This window comes from Dermochelys coriacea, chromosome 16, assembly GCF_009764565.3.
Source record: "Dermochelys coriacea isolate rDerCor1 chromosome 16, rDerCor1.pri.v4, whole genome shotgun sequence".
NCBI lineage: Eukaryota > Metazoa > Chordata > Testudines > Dermochelyidae > Dermochelys > Dermochelys coriacea.
The window spans coordinates 21,911,379-21,932,244 of NC_050083.1; the positions used below are offsets into that span (position 1 = coordinate 21,911,379).

Below are 20,866 nucleotides of genomic sequence, written 5' to 3' on the forward strand. Positions count from 1 at the left end.
CATTCTGCGGGCATATGGAATTCCTTTCCCTATAATCTATGTCATTAAAAGCTTCTACTTCAACTTTACATGCAGTGTTGATCCCAGTGAGTTCAGTTTTGAAGTCAAAACAGGAGTACTTCCAGGGTGTCTCACGTCTGCAATCCTCTTCAACATTGCTATCGACTGGGTAACGCAGCGTACAACAGAAGACATGCCAAGAGGCATTAAATGGACGCTCGTCTAATCCCTTGAAGACCTGGACCTTGCAAATGATGTCGCTCTCCTATCACATACTCAACACCATATACAAGAAAAAAACAACTCTACTCAATGCGTTCAGCCAGCAAATTGGACTGAACATCAACCGCAATAAAACAGAGATCATGACCTTTAATATTGCCTCACTATCCCCAGTGTAGATAGAGGATTATGTTCTCACCAATGTAGAAACATTCACATACTTGGGCAGCACCATCAGTCAGGACATCCGGAACAAAATCAGTAAAGCCAGGAACACCTTCAGGAGCTTAAATACAGTCCGGAAATCATCAAAATATAACACCAAAACCAAACTCAAGATTTATCAGAGCTGTGTACTTTCAACACTACTTTATAGTGCAGAATGCTGGGGAATGAGAAAGTCTGACATGTCCAAACTGTCTTCATTCCATACAGCCTGCCTCAGAAAAATCCTCCGTACCTTTTGGCCCAGAACAAATCTCAAACCAAGATCTATTGACAGTGGAGCCAAGAGGATCCGAGCACCATCATTGCCAGGAGGTGTTGGAGATGGATCAGTCATGTGCTTCAGATGAGAACTGATTCAAGAGTAGCAATAAGATGGACACCTGAAGGTAAGTGAAAATGAGGCTGCCCAAAAACAACGTGGCAAAGAGCTGTGGAAGCTGAGCTGTAAAACCTGGGCACAGTGGGGAACCATTGAAAGACTTACCAGAAACAGACAGGAGTGGAAAAGCTTAGTCACTGCCCTAAACGCCAGGATGATATGATGATGATTACTGTCTTATTGTAATCAGATAATAGGCAGGCTCCCATTGAAGTCACTTAACACATGGTGTGCTGAAAAGAATGGACTTGATCAGGCAGGGCTTGGTTGGGAAGAGGAAGAGACTGTGTCACTGACATGGCTGCTGGTAACCAAGAGCAGTTGCGAGGCATCTACTGCCCTGTAGCTCAAGGAGGCATTTGGTAAAACATGCAAGTGCAGAGTGGAGCCAGGTACGAACTGGACAGCCAGGGAGTGAGTTGCAGGAGGCCCAAGGCTGAGGAGATATCTGTGCATTGCGGTTTTCAGCCCCCTTGCCTGTTAAAACATTGAGGCCAATGCTTTCAGGAGTGTTCACTGACTTTAGGTGCCTTGAAAGTTGGGTGCCTAGCTTCAGGACCTTGCTGTCCTAGAGGTGCTGGGACATGGCTGCCTTCCAACCCTGGACTTTTGAGTGGCCTTGCACTCTTACTATCAGGCCCACGATCAATAGACACTTCAGCATTTTTGGCCACCGGGCTTTAATTTGGAGCTGCAGATGGGTGCTGGTACTAAATGGCCATAACTGGAGTTCTAATGCACTTATCAGGCTAGTAAAGTCACGTGTGTTAGTGTTGGTGTCACGGGTAATAAACCATGAACAAGGCCTAAAAGGCTTTCTGACTCTCTCTTTCTTTAGTGTTCTGAACCTGCTGTTCCCACGCTAGTTTCAGCCCCATTCAAAATGTTTCTCTCTGCAAGTGGGCTTTAAAAAAAAAAAAAAGCAAAGGAACTTCAAAACATGCCAACAAAACTTGTAGTGCTTTTGAGCAGAGGAAGGGGGGGGGGGGAATAGCAAAAGGTCACAGAGGCTGAGCTGTTATGCTCAGATTAAACTGGTTTGCACTAGATTTTTTTTTTGGGGGGGGGGGGGGGGGAGATAGCTGTTTTTGGAAGTCTAGTGTCTTTTAAAGCTTGGAAACTTTCCTGTGCAGTTTGCTTGGGAACTGATTTGGAAAGGCTCCTGTTGACTGCACTGGACTTTGCATCACGTCCTTAATACTTTTCTGTCTGTGTCCAGTAGGTGCTGAGTGATGATGGTGGCCCGTGCTATACAGGAGGTCCGCCTAGATTATTTAATGGTCCCTTCTGGCCTTGAACTCTGGTACTATGATTCTAATAGTATTTTTATCATAAGCATTTGTACTTGGACTGGGGAATTGTTCAGACACACGGGGGGACACTGACCCTGCCTCAAGGAGCTTAATAGTTAAAAATACTTCCCTGGAAACCAACATAGCAATGGCCATTGTGCTAAATTCTGTGTTAGCATATTGGCCCTTTTGACCCACTGTGCTGCAGGAAAAGCTATAGAAGGCCAAGTGTTAATTTAAATAGAAATAATCTTGAGGCTGGATCTGAAGAACTGCTGGTATCACTGTCAGGGACTTCATATTGATCATGAAAAATGTCCAGGCATGACTACATCTGCCTTTCAGTAAATGACTTCATTGTAACTGGCTTTCTGTAGTCAGTGCAGGGGGAATGAGTTTATAATTTAGCTGACAAAATGAATTGCATTTTGCAGGAGTAATTCTAATTTGTTTGCAGGTGGCCTGACAGATTAGAAATGGAATTCATTTCTCCCCTCCCCTGAGGTGTAAGGAAAGGGAATGCATTCAAACAAAGTTTTTAAGAACGTTGATCTTGTGCAGCTCAGTTTTCCTGCTGAAGGAGCTGTAGATTTAAAGAGGATGTGGGAGAGAGAGATCTGTAAATTCTCAATTGCTTGTATAAAAATCTAGCTTTGCTGAACAGGGAGATACAGTATTCTGAATGCTTAAAACATAACAGCTGCTCTACTGGATACCACCTTGACCAGGCAAAAAGCTGTTACATTCAAGAACTTTTAGAAGTTACTATGAAATAAATTTGCACTTCTAATGGGTAGGATAGCCACCTGCAGTCAGCCAGCTTTCGGACTACCATGCTGTTGAGAGAGTGGATAGCTCCATAAGTATTCAGCTACTTGCCCAACTCTCCTCTTCAAGTTGTAATGGGCTGGCTTCTCTTCCACCCTCACACATGAAGTTTGCATTACCGTAGTAACATGCTTACATAATTCTACTCTAGGGTCTGTGTCTTCCAGTTAACAGAGTCTCACTGCAGGTACATCAGTCTGGCTGCGCCTCTTAAAAATGACCAGCGTATTAATTATCTAGCTTGCTTCGTGCAAGACATTTGTTTGTTGGTAGTGTTTCTCATCTCTAATTCTTTCCAGGTTGTAAGTACCAGGCCACATTGCATTATATTAATGAGTTTATATTTCAGATCTTTAGGGATGAACTCCCAATGCACACACTTTGCCACACAAGAACCTGATATTGCAAGCTGCAGGTGAGCAGCCTTACACTTGGATGGAGCCCCCAGTGAACTCGATGGGGCTCTCCATAGGCAAACACAGAATCATAGAAGATTAGGTTTGGAAGAGCCCTCCGGAGGTCATCTGGTCCAACCCCCTGCTCAAAGCAGGGCCACGCCAACTAACTCATCTCAGCCAGGGCTTTGTCAAGCCAGGCCTTAACCTCTAAGGATGGAGATTCCACATGGATCACCTTGCAGGATTGGGATCCCAATACAAGGTCTGAGAGCAAAGCCAATAGAAGAGTTCTTAGCCACTGGCTCTTTCCCCATTGCCTACTAATAAGATTGCAAAATGCCAGCCTACTGCATTAAATAGAATTTTCTCATGGGACTCTCTATAGACCATGGCCCTTTGTGAATGGGGCAAACTAAACAGATCCCATTTTGTGATGTTAATTATGTGACACTAGTTAATTGTGTGACACTTTGCCACTATAGAAAGGGGGAGGAAAAGCTAGTCTTTTCCTTCCCAACGTACCCCAGTACTCATGCTCTGGGGCCTGGATCTCTCCTGTGGCTCACCGAGGAGTTGCTGTAAGTAGTTACAAAATGGCATGTCTGTAGAAGCTGTGGAGACATTTACAGATGGTGCAGGGAAATGAGATGACCTTTCAAGATGCTTGCAGTGCTTATTTCTATGCAGCTGAAAGAGCAGTAAGTACTGAGCTAAGATGGCCAGTCTGTGTGGAGAGCTCTTCATTGAATACAAGCTTGCAAAATAAAAGACTCTACAAGCCGTTGGGTCTTGCCAGCTTCAAGTCTTGCATCAGTGATCTCAAAAACCCATAAAGATGTCAATGTGTCCATTGAGAGCCATGGGCTGCTCTTTAGGAAGAGCAGGAGCTGCCTGCCAAGCTTCCATGGGGGCTTCCCTGACTTGCTGACCACAAAACTTCCTCTAGACTCACAAGCCAAACCCTCTTATACATGGAGGCTGAGCTTTGTCAGCTCCAGCACCCCTGATTTAATGTGGAGGAGGAAGGCAGACTGCCTGCCATGGCTGTGTATGAAAGGAGAGGGGCTGCATGCTCCACCTATGAGAGAATGCTAATGCCGACACATTGGACTGGCTTTTGGAATCTGACTCCCTCGCTCCAGCTGTCCGATTTCCACAGCTTATGGTCTGAGGACAGCAACCCGCACTCCCTGGCACTGACAGGATGCCGATCACCCACTCGGTTCTGCTTCTGTTTACTGGCTGATTCAGGCTATTCTCTCTTTGCTCCCCCTTCCAGTCTGTTATGCTGCAGATGAGCCAGAGGCCCTGTGGAGAGTTCACTACCCTTCGCATCACACGAAAGAACTGCTCTGCCTTTGGGATGTTTGAGATTTCCCCCATTGCTTGGGGCAGAAGGGCAGCCTGGATCTCAAGCTTTGCTCTGGCTTGCTTTGGTTGGTGGCGGTGTGGCAGCACTCTGCTCCTCTGCATATTCATCCCACCCTATGTGCCATCACTAGTGCCCCCTGTCCTGCAGCAGAGCAGTTTCTTCCTGTCACTGTTCAGATAACTTCCCTTGGCTGGCTTGGCACACAAGTGTGGGCAGGCTGGGGCTGAGCATACGGTAGCAGTGCTGCCACCACGGGTCAAATGTCTGTGGGAGGGTTGGCTCCTGCTGTATCAGGTAGGCGGTCAAGCTACATTTTGTCCAAAGCAAGTGTATGACCAATGTATATGGTCCCGATGCCATCCAAACCCATGGGCAGGACTAGAGGTAGCCAGGATACAGAAGGCTGCATTTGTTAATTGGTTGTGGGCAAGTTTCCAGGCTGGACTTGGAACTTGCCATCTGCCTTGAACTTGAACAGCCCTTATTCAGCAGACAGAGGTGCTAACGCTGCAAACTTAAGTTTTGCATGTCCTGTTACAGGATGCTGGGCAACTTACTGTTTCCGATGGAAATGTAGGGCTGTAGCTCCCATTAGCTTCCAGATATTGACAGGCTGGGCCAGCACAGAATACCAATTCTGACACGTTTTCCAGGATCAGCTAGAGAATTCTGCTAGGCCAAGCAAGCAAAAAGGCAACTGATGTCCAGAGAGGCGTAGAGGAGACAACAAAGGGTGTTGATCAGGGATGCTGACGCATTGCTCCTCATCAAAGCCAGCTGCCACAGAGCCATGCACTAGCCTCAATCCTTGGGGGTGCCTGGCATTTTGAGGTTTTCAAGAAGCTTTTCTTGGTGAGGGGAAGGAAGGAGATAGGAACCAAAGTGTAGCAATCAGCTTGTCTGAGATGCAATATGTGTGGTGATTTGGATAGCAGCTGACCCTCTGGTTGTGGTTGCCAGCAGTAATCTTCTTTCTCCAGTGCAAAGTATTAGGGTCTCTAGTGGAGTCCAGCAAACTGGATCGGGCTTCCAGGAGAGGGGCTAGCTTTTAGTGGGGTGATGTAAATTTAATGTCTAATGGATCTAAGGGCATTTCCAGAACTGGAAGAGCTCAAGGGCTTAAACTTGACATTAAGGATCCATTGATACCTGCGAGGGATCCTCCTTCTAGGTGCTGACAGAAATGGCTGACAGGAGATAGAGGTGTCTAACTGCCCAGCCACTTATGGGCTAATTATCAGTCAAAGATGCTGTTCATTTTGAAGATGTTGTTTCTCCTTTGCTGCAATTTGTTTTAAGACCATCTCACCATTGTTCTGTCTTTCAGTACATCGGTAGTCTGGATGTGCCGAGACCCAACAGCCGTGTGGAGATCGTGGCAGCCATGAGACGGATTCGGGTAAGTCTGACTGGGAGCCCTGGTACCACTGCTCATGGCAGGTTACCGTGAATGGAAGTATACAAGTGTAGTTGCTCTGTGCTGCTCTTCCCCAGACCCCTCTGCTTCTAACAGCTGGAATTTTGAGGAACTTGACTGCTTTTCTTGTATAGCTTTGGAGCCACGCTCCTGAGATATACCAGGACTAGATCCAGCACCCTGTCCTCCCCAACTCTCCTCTCCAAAGCAGGGAGAGGAAACCAGCTCCACTTCCACTGAGTTATGTAAGGTTTCTGTTTTCCTCTCTGAACCTCACACACTCCACATTTCCCTTCTGCAAATTCTTATTTTAACAGACTTGGTGAGATTCCACTTTTCTTCATCTACCCTCTTCTTCTTCATCAGAAGGGCTTGTGAATGGGCACTAGAATTAACCAAAAAAGTTATTAGAATTTCTGTCTCAAACCAGTTTTGAAGTTTCTCAAGTGCAGGTTTATTTTCTCAAAGCTTCCATCCAAGAGGTAGCACTGATGGCTGCACTGACAGTCTCCATTTTTGTTATATTCTTACCCATCTGAAATACTAGGGTGTCTTTTAATTAATTCAGAGACTGTTCAGAAATGTAGCAAGCTTCAGCTGAAGTAGGTTTGGAATTGTGCATTTGAAGCCCTCAAAAGGGGATTATCCTGGTTTTCTTTTGGTGTTTAAAAATCTAATGTAATTTAAAATTGCCTTTTTTTTTTTTTAAAGCTTTGCCTGTAACCAGCTGGAGAGTTGATTTATTCATCTCCAGCCAAGTGCAGAAATGAGATTCCCTGCCTCCTGCCTGCCCAGAGACTATTAACATAGCTCCTGCTCATAAAGGACATAGTGCAGTGGCAATCTAAATTGCCAGATTATTTATCTTAAAAGTGGAAGTTAATAGCAAATAGGCAATTGATGGGGGCCAGTGGGGCAGCTCAGATGCTGCAGTGAATAGCAGTATATCTTGGGCTGCATCATATTTTTGGCCTGTCAGATTTAAAAAGTGCACTGCAAAAGAGATTCATTTTAAAAAAAAATAAAATAAAGATATTTAATTCCTGCTCCCAGCAACTGTGGACAGCCACTGATTGAGCACCTGCTGTTGGCATGATGAATGGCTTAATATTCATCAGGGAATTCTGGCAGTGCAGCAACACGCTTGGGTGTTGAAGCATGTAACAATGCCTCTCTGCTCTCGTGGATGCAACGGATTAATCTGGTGACTGAGTTGCAGCTTTATCGCAATGTATTTTAAAGCAGCTATTCTGTTAAAGCAGCTATAACCTCAGCCCATTGTTTGAAGGCAGGGCTTCCACTTTTCACTTGTGTGTGCACTGTACAGCAGGATCTTATTCAGACATGTCCAAGCTGTGTGGAGCAGAGGATGCTGCTCTAGTGAAAAGTTAACTAGCACGGAACTCTTACTAGAGGATAAGGAACAGGGTTTTTGAGAAGGATACTTGTGCACAGACAGCATAATAATAGGAACTCTGAAGAAAGGTAGTGGCTATTTAGTGTTAACTTGCATACAGAGGCCTGGTCTACACCCGAATTCTTTTCTCTCCTGTCAGTGTAGCTGTCCCTGTGGAAGAAACCATGGTACAGCAACAGGCCATTTGTGCCTATTACTCTTTAAACTGTGGTCTCCTGGAATGCCGGCATCCTGTCAATGCTGCCACCAGCACAGCTCCACTGCTGGGAGCAACACTGGGAAACTCCAAGTTATCCTACCCTGCCCTTGGCAGGTTGCAATCTATGCAGACAGGGCATCTGGGATATCAGTCTATTAAGGAAAAATTGGGTACATACAAAACTAGTGCTTGTGAGAGGCTCTGGAGTGACAAGACCAGAGATTGGCGTTGTCTACCCATAAGATGGGGTATACAGTGCAAGCCTCCTCATGCCACTCAGTATGCCTCCCCTGTGACCTGAAGGGGCCACCTCTAGGAGTGAGGGCATTTCCACCAAGACTGGCAACAGAGCAAGCCAGCTGGGATGTGGGCACTTGCCTAGTGACTCTGAACAGAGGCCACAAACTCATGTAGGCTGCTGCCACCCTGGATTGGCACCAGTCATCTGTATGAGAAGCTCAGTGTCCCAATCCCCTGAGTCAGCCAGCCCCACCCCTCTTTTTATTTTTCCAGGCTCCGGCAGAGCTGGTTAGTCCTGTCACTCATTTCTGGAAAAAATTGTATATGGGGTTTGAAACTGAATCTCTACTCCATGTCTATGGCCAATCCTGGATCTCCAGCCAGGGACTAAATGCTAGCTCTCTATGGGGGGGGGGGGGGGACGACAACAACACAGGCTACTTATCACGTGCTAAACTCAGTGGTGCCCACCGAGAGTTGCATAGAGACATAGAACGAGGGAAACAGCAATTCGTGCATCTTGCTGCTCAGAAAGTCTCCTCTCCTTCAGGCCTCATTATGCCAGGCCACATTCTGCATATGGCTGCTGCAGACCTGCTGCTAAAGCTGCAAATGAAATATACGAGAGACCCAGGGACACTAATCCATTGATGTGCTCTTCCAGCTCAGCAGACAGTTGTGCACAATAAGTCAGTTAGCCATAAATCCTGGGCTGTCGCTATCTGAGATTCTCACTCATGAATCTAACATTGGTCTGTTAAAAGCACAGCTGTTCTTTTGAGGCATAAGCTTTTTACACAACTTTAAGTGGTAAAAATTGAATCCATAACTGACCCTATCGCTGAGTTATTGGCATTCCTTTTGTTTGTAATCATGGTACTAAGTTCCATTTGCAAGACAAACTGAAAAACCTTCTTGCCGATCATGTTTCCTCAGTTAGAGAAAATGCAAGTCTAGTAGAGCAGGGGGAACGGCCATTCTCTCTGCTTAGTTTTTCATTATGCAGTGCTAGTCATACATTTAAAATTTCCTAATCCTCCCCCTGGATTATTAACTACATACAGTTGCCATGTTATATGATTCTCTGGGTTCAAGCTAATCCCCTGCCCACTCCTACACTGACAAAGAAGGTGATGTAATTTGTTTAGTACCTGAATAATAAGTAGGACCAGAAGTATGATACACTGACAGGCATATCTAGTTCTAACCACTGCTTGGTCAGAATCTAGTTCTTAGTGCAGCTATAGCCATTCAGTCCAGGAGGGAGTGCTTCTAGTGGTGATGCCGCATAGAACCTGTGATCTGGGGAACTAGTGTCACACAATAGCTGCCTAACTTTTGTTCCATTGCTTGATGCACTCCAGGTCTAAGGCTTTGTCTACACTAGCACTTTTGTCAGCAAAACTTTCTCTGGTTGGGGGGGGGGGGGGGGGAAACAAACCCTGACATAAGTGTCACCAACAAAAGCACCTGTGTGGACGTGGTTTAATTATGTGGGCAGGACAGCTCTCTCTCTCCTACCAGCACAGAGCAGCTACACAGGAGACCTTACCGTGGCACAGCTGCAGCGGTACAGCTGTGCCACTGTAAGACCCATAGCATAGACATCGCCTAAGAGCCTGCAATGTTTTCTCTCTGGCTGTCAAGCCCTTACCACATGCAGAGGCAGTAATGTATTCTGAGAGCATTGGAATTGATTGATCTGCAGGTGACATGACATTCCTGGAGTTCCAGAATGCCAGGGTGTGATTGCAAACATTTTCTTTCTGCATGACTCCAAGGAAAATTCATTCTCATGAGCCAGAATCAAAGTGATGCAGCAAATCTCATGGGGGCAGGTGTATATGCTCCCTTATGCCTTCTAGGGAGAAATTAATGGGCAAGGGTCTGCCCTTGTGCACAGGTGAAAGCTCTCCCTGAAGTCCTTGGAAGTAGAGGGCAGAACTGGGCCTGCTATTTGTAGGAAGGTAGCTGTGGGGAAGCTATGGCTGGGGAAGGGGTATTTGAACTGTAGGAATACTAGCTCAAAGATAATGGGGCCTACGATGTGCAAATATGAGTCTTCCCACCCAGTGTGGGATGTGCGTGTGGATGGTATGAATGGGCAAATAGGCATCTCCTTCCAATGCGGAGCTGTCTCTCCCTCTGCAGTCTGTCAGCACTCCACGTGGCTATGGCATAAGAACAGCTATTGGTCCCTTCTCAAGGCAGTGGAATTTAAGATTCAAAGAGCATCATAATTTACAGCTGATGTGTCACTGGCTTGCTCTCTGTGGCCTGGAGATGGGGCATAGACTTAGCCGATGGCAGCACACCGGAGCCCAGAAGTACAAAGAGCGTAACCCAGGCATGGGCAAACTTTTTGGCCCAAGAGCCACATCTGGGTATGGAAGTTGTATGGCAGGCCATGAACGTTCACAAAATTGGGGTTGGGGTGCAGGAGGGGGTGAGGACTCTGGCTGGGGGTGCAGGCTCTGGGGTGGGCCAGAAATGAGGAGTTCAGGATGCAGGAGGGAGCTCCAGGCTGGGGCAGAGGGTTGTGAGGGCTCTGGGGTGGGGATCGGGATAAGGGTTTGGGGTGCAGGAGGGTGTTTCAGGCTGGGACCGAGGGGTTTGGTGGGGTTTAGGCTCTGGATGGCACTTACTTCACGCAGCTCCTGGAAGCAGCGGCATATGCCCTCTCCAGTTCCTACACGGAGGCATGGCCAGGCAGCTGTGCGCGCTGCCCTGTCTGCAGGTGCCACCTCTGCAGCTCCCATTGGCTGCAGTTCCCAGCCAATGGGAGCTGCGTGGGCAGTGCTTGCAGCAGAGGAAGTGCGCGGAACCCCTTGGCTGCCCCTAAACGTAGGAGCCGGAGTGGGGACGTGCCGCTGCTTCTGGGAGCCGCGGGGAGCGGTCCCTGAACCTTGCTCCTCCACTGGAGCGGGGCAAGTCCCAGGCCCTGCTCCCCAGCAGGAGCTTGAGGGCTGGGTGTGGCCAGCGGGCTGAATGTGGCTGGCAGGTCATAGTTTGCCCACCCCTGGCATAATCCCCGCTCCTTTTCTCCTGCCTACAGTAGATCCTGGAGTCTCTGAACACTACCAAATATGTATAGTAATATGAAGTCATCTTACATTTTTTTGAGATGCCAAAGCACTTTAGACTGATACAGAATTACTGAAATGCAGCCACCTTTTTGGGATGAAGAGTGGCCTAAGAACAGAAGTGCAAACTCCTCTTATGAGAAGCGTCGTAGGATCTGCAACATCCTTAGAGCAGATCTCAAACAACTCACATTCAGCTGTGTGGATCTCCAGTTATCTACTTTGAATTTATGTGCCAGGTAGTCTAGAGGTTTCAAACTTGATACATAGGCTGTTAAGTCTTTAACAACTGAAACCCCAAAGAAACAGGTACACACTTACAAATCCTCAGAAGATACACCGAGTAGATTCCTGAGGTTGGTTTTTTTTTTTTTTTTGCTTGGAATAACACAGGGAATCCCAACTTGGTTTTTCACTGCCGGTTTACTAATATAGCTCTGTTTCCATGTTTTTAGCAAGTGTCTTGAATAATTCTTGCATTTTAATGCCAAGTTTCCTGCCTGAAATATTAACCTGCTGCTGAGGGGCAGGACTCTGAGCTGGACAGGAACAGCTCAGACCGGTGTGGTGGGTGGGGGTTTAGTAATACTCTGTCTCAGAATTTCCGTAAAACTCCAGTAAAATTGTCATGGATAGACTCAAAGCTTCTTAGTTTAATTTTAGCTTGGCAAATAGAAGACCTACTGGGGAGGAGAGTGTTTTTCTGTTGCACAGATGCTTCCAAAAAATCTCATTTTATGGCTCCAAGAGACTCCTTCCTGAGTTGTTATGCTTGGAGCCAAGTTGGGTTTCCCTGCCAGCTTTGCATTGTTTACAGCTCGCAGCCCTGTAGCTTAAACCAAACCTGACAAAAAACCCAAGACAGTGGGATTTCTTGATTGGTCTTTGCAGCCTGTGCAGCTTCCTCATTCTAATTGCACGTGCTGGTTCTGTGGTGGTGGAGTTCAGACCTGAAGCGTGTGAAACTTCTCTTGTGTTGAGCCTGCAGAGCACTTGCACCTGTACAAGGCTATGTAGCTGCATGACAGGCCCTGTTGCTGGATAGGGATGTTGTGCTGCCAGAAGCTGCTGTAGACCATTTCCTTTTTACCTCCCCAAAAGAAGAGGGTGACAAATTGTTCCCCTTAACCACTGAGGACAAGACAAGAAGCAATGGGCTTAAATTGCAGCCAGGGAGATTTAGGTTGGACATTAAGAAAACTTTGTCAGGGTAGTTAAACTCTGGAACTAATTATCTAGGGAGGTTATGGAATCCGTCATTGGGGGTGTTTAAGGACAGGTTAGACAAACACCTGTCAGGGATGGTCTTGATCAGCATTTCTCAATGACTGCTCCATGGACTGGCGCTGGTCCCTGCAATCTCCCTGACACAGTTTAGGAAGGCAGCAAGCTGGTCCCTGGCGTCAAAAAAAGGCTGAGAAACACCAGTCTAGATAATACTTAAACTTGCTTCACTGCACGGGCCTGGATTAGATGACCTAGCAAGTTCTGTGAAAAGAAGCCAAAATCCTCAGGTAATGCCTCAGAGGCAGAAGCGGACAGACACACCGCATTAGCGTGGGTTACTTCAACAGTTCTCAGACTGACAGCATGGCCCATACTAACACTCTTGTTGACACCTCCCTTCTCATTCACAAGCTGGAAATATCCCTTTGGCAGCTCCAGCCATTGCTGACACGGGACAGGAATTATGCAGTCTTAGGTAATACATTGTAGGGCTGGAAAGGAGCATTAGCATCATGTGGCATCCATCTCTCTCAGCGACCATCAATACATACCTTGCAGGCTATGCTGAGAATCACTGCTTGTCTTCTGCGGGGAGGATAACCCAGACTTGTTTGTTCGTATTGGCAGTGCATGAAGGCCCAACCAAGACCCGGGATCCCATCACGCTGGGTGCTGTACAGCCAGACGAGACAGGGCCCTGCTAGCTTCTTCCCTGAGAAGGAGTCCATTGATAATTATTGGTGTCAGACTCTTTCTGTGGCACCTCCTTGAACGCGACAGTAGTGGAGCCGATGGGCACCTTAGCTGCTGTAGACCTCGATCTGCATTCACATTTACAGCAGCAAGATGTGCAGGCAGCAGGGCCAGTGCAACCACTAGGCAAACAAGGCGGTCACCTAGGGCGCCAAGTGGTTGGGGCGGCCAAAAGCGCGTTCCAGGGAGGCGGTGGAGCAGAGGTGAGCTGGAGCAGGGAGCTGCCGTACGGTGGGGAGTTGCCACATGCGGCTCCCCGGGCCAGGGGGAGCGCCGAGGGGAGCTGCTGTGGGGGGAGGCGCCTCAGGGTGGAGGGGGGGGGGCCTAGGGTGCAAAACAACCTTGCACCAGCCCTGGCAGGCAGAGAAAGCTCGTCTGTAATGGGAGGTGAGGCAAGTGCTTCAGGAGGGACCAGACGCTGACCACCACCTCGCTGACCTATGCGTTCAGTTTTTCACTGCTCCGCTATAAACTAACCAAAAAGCCCACAGCTGCCTACGTGTGGAAACCACTGCTTGAGATCTGCACCTTGTGTGGTGAGGTCAGGGAAAACCAGTGTGGTGTTCCAGATTAGGACAGGAAACCATAAGTTTCCCTGAATGAGAGCAGCATTGCACAGTTCTTAGAATCAAGTCCTCACGCCATGCCCAGAACCCAAGACTCCTGTTGAGGCTGCTGCTCAGCGTTTAGAAGGGTTATGCTGACTTTTTGATCCCTAGCCCTGTATCCATCATAGGGTAGTAGCTGCAAATGTGCTGGGGGGTGTCTTTTGGTAACCAAGAGCTCTTAGATAAATAGGAAAGACTCCCTTCCCCCAAGGGAGTGCAGGACAGAGACAATGTTGCCGCCTCAAAGTACTACAGAGTCTTCTCCCTGCCGCCATCCCCCCAAATCTGGAAAGGCTGTTTCATTTTGAGCACCATCTAGGTTCTACTTTTAAGCCAGACCCCTAATAAAAAAAATTCAGATTGAAAGACTAGAACAGATCTCACATTAACTTGCATTTTTCTTACTGTATGGTGCTGTACAAAAGTAGAAGAAAGAAATGTGCCTGGCACTTTAGACACTGGCCTGATTCTTCAGAGGAGACTAGCAGTTTTGGGGTACTTCCATTTTGGGGTGTCCAGCTTGAGACACTCCTAGGAACCCAAAGTGCTGAGCACCCACCCTTTAAAGATCAGGCCTTTTAAGATGTCTCAGGTTGGGTTCCCACAATCCGTGGTCACTTCTGAAAACAAAGGTCTCGGATTCCAGATCCTAAGTCAAGAAGACTCTGTAATGAGGGATGGGAACAAACATTAGGGGGACAGGATGACATGGGTAACTGGTACGATGCTGTTAGTTAGTTTAACAACATATGTCATTTGAATGGGGGATTCTAACATCAATTGGACTCCTTTTCTCCTCCTGTCTCCCTTCACTTCTTATAGGAGGCTTTATCCTCCATCTCCCATCTAATCTCTCCTCCAGCTGCACTGACACGCCTTCCCTGATGCCTTTTGTCCCCAGCCCCTGTGGACAGTGCACCGCGAGCTGGTGTGTTGTTTGCCATCTGCTCTGTCTCCTGGACATATTGATGAGCACTATCAAAATCAATATCCCACTAGATGAAGCAAAGCTGCAGCACTAGAAAAGGACAATTAGTCACCCACACTAACGGGCAGGGGTAGCAGAAGTGACATCCTGGAATCAGGGAGCCAAAAGCACAGAGCAGGCTGACTTGATGCAGGGTGTTTCTCTGCAGTGTGTGCTTCTCTATTGCAGCCAGTAGAACAGTCACCCAGTTCCCTGTCCAGTAGGTCTGACCCTGGTACCTATCTGCTGGTCCTGTGGGTCACTCAGGCTAGCATGCTGAAGATCTCTGCAGCCTCAAATGGTGTAAAGAATCGTTAACACCTCACAGGGACATGCAAGGTCCTATCAGATGCAGAGTGACAAGATTTAATGTAGTTTAAAGGTTTCTGTCACATATGATTAGGCTAATCTGTTACACTTTTAAGGGACCTGGTCAATAGTCTTTTTTTTTTTTTAGGCTATTAAATGTTAATTGCAGCTATATTTAGCTTAGATCCCTCAGTCCAGATTTAGTTTTCCTTTAGTCGTTGCAGCTCCAGCTCCTGAGTCTCCCACATGGCACCATGATTGCTGGCAGTAGAGTTGCTGGGATCCTGGCAGAATGGCCTTTGCATTTTCAAAGCCTGTGTGGATGGGGGGGTATCCTGCATGAAACACTGGAGTCCATTAAGGTTATTAACAGGCCCTGAAGGGAATCCCAGCTAGCTCTCCATGCCCAGGGGGATGGTACCATATCCTAGTTACCATATAGATAGGCTTGGAAGGATTAGATTTTTATCGGTAAATGTTGATAAACATCACTTTTGTCTGCGTGTGTCCCGTGAAATAATTTCCACCAGTAATAACTGAAATTTACAGGCACAATCTGTATGTCTAGGCAAAGTAAGAAATGCTGCCTGACAATTTAGAAGCAAAAATCCGGTGATTAAGACGTTTGAATTAGGCTGGTTACAGAGGAGTAGAGAAGGAACAGTAAGAACGGGTCTGATTTGTTGATTTAAGGGTATTTACTTTGTATATTTTGACATGCGATATTGACAATGGGTGTTTTAACAGTTTGTAAAGCTTTAACTCTGAGTCTCAGCCTCTACTTTCATTAAATAATTGTCCGACTCCTCCAGAATTTCTCATAGACTCCTAGATGTTAAGACCAGAAGGGACCGTTGTGATCATCTTGTCTGACCTCCTGCACATGGCAGGCCACAGAACTCACCCACCCTATCCTGTAGTAGGCCCATAACCTCTGGCCGAGTTACTGAAGTCCTTGAAGCCAGATTTAAAGAATCCATCAATTACTCTAGTTCAAACCAGCAAGCAACTCATGCCCCACGTTGCAGAGGAAGGTGAAAAACCCCCAAGGTCTCTGTCCACCTGACCTGGAAAAAAATTCCTTCCCGGCCCCAAGAATGGCAGTCGATTAGCCTCTGAGCACGTGGGCAAAAGCCACCAGACACACACACCTGGGAAAGAATTCTCTGTGTAACTCACAGCCTGCAACTGTGAAAATTTAAAATTAATACTCTCAAAAATTGCTTAAGAATAAACAGGCATTTATCCATCAAAATTATTTAAAAAAAAATTAAAATCAAGTTCTGCTACGCCTTCACATAGACAAGTCTGCATGGGAGATTGTAGCATTTGTGCCTGGAGATGTACGTGCCGACATCCACACTTAATAACCTACAGGCTGCCTTGTTGTTTCCATGGGCCTGTATCTCATTTCACTAGAGCCACAGCAACAACTCTTCCTTTTTTATTCTGTGGCCCTCCCTTGCCCGGATGCATTCGTTGCTAGAGATAGTTGAATGCCTGCATTGAACATGTAGGCTACTAATTTTTCCAGCATCCTGCTCTATAGGGGCAGGTACTTTTCTGAATATCTGTTGGGGCCACACAACAAGTTCCACAGACATGTTTTGTTTGTCTTGGTGCAGGGAACAGAAGTAATAGCCCCACCTCCCATGGGGCTTCCATACGCTATATTCGAGATAAACCTCGCTGTCGCAGGCACTTACCTTTCAGCAAGCAGCTTGCTGCCTCAGTCTCAATCTGTAGATGATCTCCCTCTTGTCACAGTGTTGTCTAGTGTGTTCCCTTGTGATGGAATAACATGGCTCTCCAGCCAGACTAGAGATTCCTCCCCTTCCAGAGCAAGCAAGAGTACCAAACAACCAAAATCCATTCTGCAGTCCCCTGAGGCAGGAGTGCAATAATCCTTCAATCCTTTGCATGCTTAGCTTTCCCCCTTGATGCAGGGCTCAGATCAATAGCTTCTTCACCCTTCCACAACTAACCGCTTGATAGTCCTTTTCCCATCGGGGTCTCTCCTAGCCTTTCTAGGGGAGGCAGATTGAGCTGATGGTGGGACTTCCTCCCTCCATTGGTCCAGCCTGGGGCCTCTAAACAAAGACAGATGCTAACACCAGGCTTCGGACCCTCACCATTACTGTGGTCCCCAGGCCTCTTCCTTCACTCCACTGTTATATCCTGCCCCTTTGGGACTTGTACAGCTTATTCTCCTTTACATCCCCTCCTAGCTACTCCTCCCACTGTCTAGAGAGAACACCCCTCTCCTATGCTCTCCCAGCAACTCCAGCTCCCTGCAGGTCTTTTTTGACTGGGCTACAGGCAACTTTATATACAATTACCCACTCTTACCCAGCATGCCTTGAAGCAGCCTACTATACCCAGGGTCCTTCTTGAGACTACATCTCCCAGAATTCCCATAAAGGCCAGGCATCAGGAACAGTGGCAGCTGCTCTTAAAAGGGCCAGCATGTTCTATTACACTCCTGCTGAAGACTTCCTTGTTGTTTAGCTGGTAGCCCATTATGCACATGGAGTGACGGGAGTGTATTTCAGATAAAAGCTTCCTAACTAGTTTTATGGTGATATTTTCATTTCTAAGCTAATTGCAGAAAAAGTTTTAGAAACCTGGAAGGTCTCTCTGAAAGCATTTGGAATAACTGCTTGGGCCATATCTCAGACTAAACCTAGAGCAGCTTATGCAGCTGCTGCTTTTGAGAAGTAGTTAAGATACCATCATATTGTCATAAGGCAAAGGGAAGAGGCTTTTAATTAAACTTGCATCTGCAGAGTCTGCACCCAGCCTTATATAGTTGCCATAGAGAACAAACTATTCCCAGCTCATTAAATCATGATGGGGGAGGGGAAGGAAATAGACTGCTTTTGTATATGACATCCGCAATCCAAGATAAAATACTACCTTCTGTCTACCTTTTGGGGACATTTTATTATGGTATGACACTGGGGTACAAGTGAATAGCTACCCCTACTGCTTTCATGTCTACTAGTCACCTCACTGACTGTTTTCCTTTGTCCCTTAGGAGTGCTTACACATTTCTATCCTAAAAACAACAACAACAAAAACCCCACAACCTTTTGGTGGAGAATAGTAGCTGACATTCTCTTTAAACACTTAGGCTTGTAAGTTTGAAATCATTGAGCCTTGTTCTGCTTTTAGGTACACCAGTTTACTTCTGATCTTTTGCCACTGTCACAGAAAGGAACTTGGACCCTTTGCTGTAGCCACATTCTGTGGCCTAACTTTTCAAAAGTGAATAGTGATTTTTGGATGCCTTAATTTTTAGATCATGTTCAAAGAGGATGCTAAGTATGACTGATAACAGATGGATGGAGGCATCAGTAAATGAAATGTGTAATCTGTAAACAAGTGACCTTTTAATGCCTTCCTTGGATTGCTGACAACTGGTTGGCTTCTCAAATGTGGGGGATGGAAATAGACATGTTAACATAGTTTTGCATGGGAGTCATGCTAGACTGGGATTATTTTAGAGGCTAATAAATGGAGCAACAGATAAAACATTTAAACAGATAAAAGTTAAATTGGACTGTTAATACCAAACTGAGTAAGAGAGAGAGCTCTTTAACTGGCAGTGCTACAAGGCAGGTGCCTTTTTTATTCTAAAGCAAAGTGGTTTTAACAGTACAATCATTTTATTACACCATATTTCAGAGTAGCAGCCGTGTTAGTCTGTATTCGCAAAAAGAAAAGGAGTACTTGTGGCACCTTAGAGACTAACAAATTTATTTGAGCATAAGCTTTTGTGAGCTACATGCATCTGATGAAGTGAGCTGTAGCTCACGAAAGCTTATGCTCAAATAAATTTGTTAGTCTCTAACGTGCCACAAGTACTTCTTTTCTTTTTATTACACCATATACTAGCACTTGGATTCATTCAGTAAAATATTGCTGGATAAGATCTCTACAAGGACTTTTAGCTGGTTTGAAATAAAGTGGCTTTTTCAACAAATTATACTACTGGGTAGTAGAGACTTGTAGAGATGAAATATAATGGCCTTCAAATTACATATTGTGTAGAACAATCAGCCCTGCCTTAGATCTTTTTCTGTCCGGGTGTCTGAAAAAGTGTAATTGAGATGGCAACCAGAGAGGGAGCAAGCACATTCAATGAACTCATTAATGAGAAGGTACCTTAATTCAAGTGACAGTTGCACTGGGAGACTGTCCAAGCTAACCAGGTCTGACTGGTTGTTTAGAGAATGCTTCAGCTGTATTTCTGTAAAGCAGTGTGGCCCTTGCTTGTAGACCAGATCTGAGCTACTAGCTGGTTTCTTCTGTAAGAATTATTGCCCAAGGCATGTTATCACCACAGCAACTTGACACGATCCAGAGACGGGAACAAAATAGAATGGTCCATGAAAACACAACTTAAACCTGCCTCTATGGTGAAGCTTATAGAAATGAAGGGGGAATTTTTTTATTTTATTTTTTCTTTTTTTGCTCTCATCATGAAATTCTTGCTTCTCTAAGTCAGCTACTAGTCTTAGTGCAAACTAGTGCCTAGACACCCCCTCCCTTGCTGCCTGTTAAAGTCACATTGGCTCTGCTCCCTACACATGGGAAGTGCTAGTCCTGATGCTGTGGGGTTGGGGACCTTTATAGATTAGTTACTGTTGTTATTTGTATGTCGGTGGTACCTTGGAGCCCCAGTCATGGCCCACAACCCCATTGTGTTAGGTGCTGTGCAAAGCCAGTCCCTGTCCCAGAGGTTGTGCTGGTTTCTGTTTAGGCTCCTATACCTCACCTGGCAGCATGGCATCTGAGTCCCTTATACTTTACAGGGCCCTGTTAGTTCTGGGGGGTTCTCTGGGGCCACAAAGCCATCTGGTGGTTAACAAAATATGTTGTTAACCACCAACAAAGGCTTTGTTCCACACTTACATTCTTCAGTCGGCTTTCGCTCGGTACTAAATGAGGCCTGAAGGCAAATGGAATCCATGCTACTTAACATAATCATCTGACAAGTTACTTCATGTTTTGACCAAATAACTCTGTGATAAAGCTACACAATAAAAATTCTTAATGGATCCCTGGAAGAGGAGAATGCTTTGGCAGGGGAACAGCGAATCTTAAAAGGCTTTAAATTAGTTTTCTTCCTCTTCTGCTATGATTATTAGACACTCTAAATAGCCTTTCCTTAGGCCAGATGGGCTCTTTGGACTAATTGGCAACTGCTTGGCTGTTTTCTGAACACCTGAATCACTTCTCCTTCCTGCTTTTCTCATTCCATCACCGTTGGTGACTAACTACCAGCTGCGCTTTGGGAGTGATAGAGAACACGGGCCGACCCACATTGCAAACTGTGCCATAATCCTAGGGGATCTCTGTATCAGTGCCCTGTCTGCAGGGCTGGGTATAAAATGCATGCAGGGGACCGAGCTGAACTCTGTTGCTGGGCTTCCAAAGCTGCCAGCCAAGCCAGCTATGGCTTTGTTGTATTGTAGCTCTTGACTTCAGGAGAAACCTTAATTTTTTTCTCTTCTAAATATAAATGTGTCTTTCTTTTTTGTCATGGGGTGAGAGAGCAGTGAGATTTGTAGGGCTAAATTGTACCCTCTGCCTGCTCGCTGGAAGAAGCTCAGTAATGGAGGAGAGGGTTTCGGGTAGCTTGGGACTTCTGCTCTGAGGTTGGGAACACCTCACCCCAACTAATGGGCATTGGGCATGCCCTTCACTGCATGTTGCTGCCGCCCCTGGGGAGCACCAGTCTCGGGCTAGTCCCTGCAGCCCAGGTTGTGAGGTGTTGTAGTGTTGTGGCAGGGAAACACCCTGTAAAGTTAAGTATTCATGGGTAACTAGATATGCTGCCATCACAGGCAGTTAGCATCTTCAGCTTTGACCCCCTGTAAGAAATGATAGTAGGAACTCTGGGCCAGATTTTTCAAGGTATT

General features: G+C 46.3%; 1 protein-coding gene across 4 annotated transcripts in view; it reads left to right on the top strand.

The window, feature by feature from the left end:
- Positions 1–20,866, top strand: part of LOC119844079 (carboxyl-terminal PDZ ligand of neuronal nitric oxide synthase protein-like) — a 73,397-nt gene that overhangs the window by 15,793 nt on the left and 36,738 nt on the right. For 2 of the 4 annotated variants that reach the window (XM_043498935.1, XM_038374305.2), the window contains one exon: positions 6,047–6,118. The exons of 1 other annotated variant lie outside the window; for it this stretch is intronic. In XM_043498935.1, coding sequence (XP_043354870.1) covers positions 6,047–6,118 — 72 coding nt within the window. Of the gene's footprint in view, positions 1–796; positions 837–6,046; positions 6,119–20,866 lie in introns of those variants that run through there. One more of the 4 variants, XM_038374306.2, reaches the window with a different exon arrangement.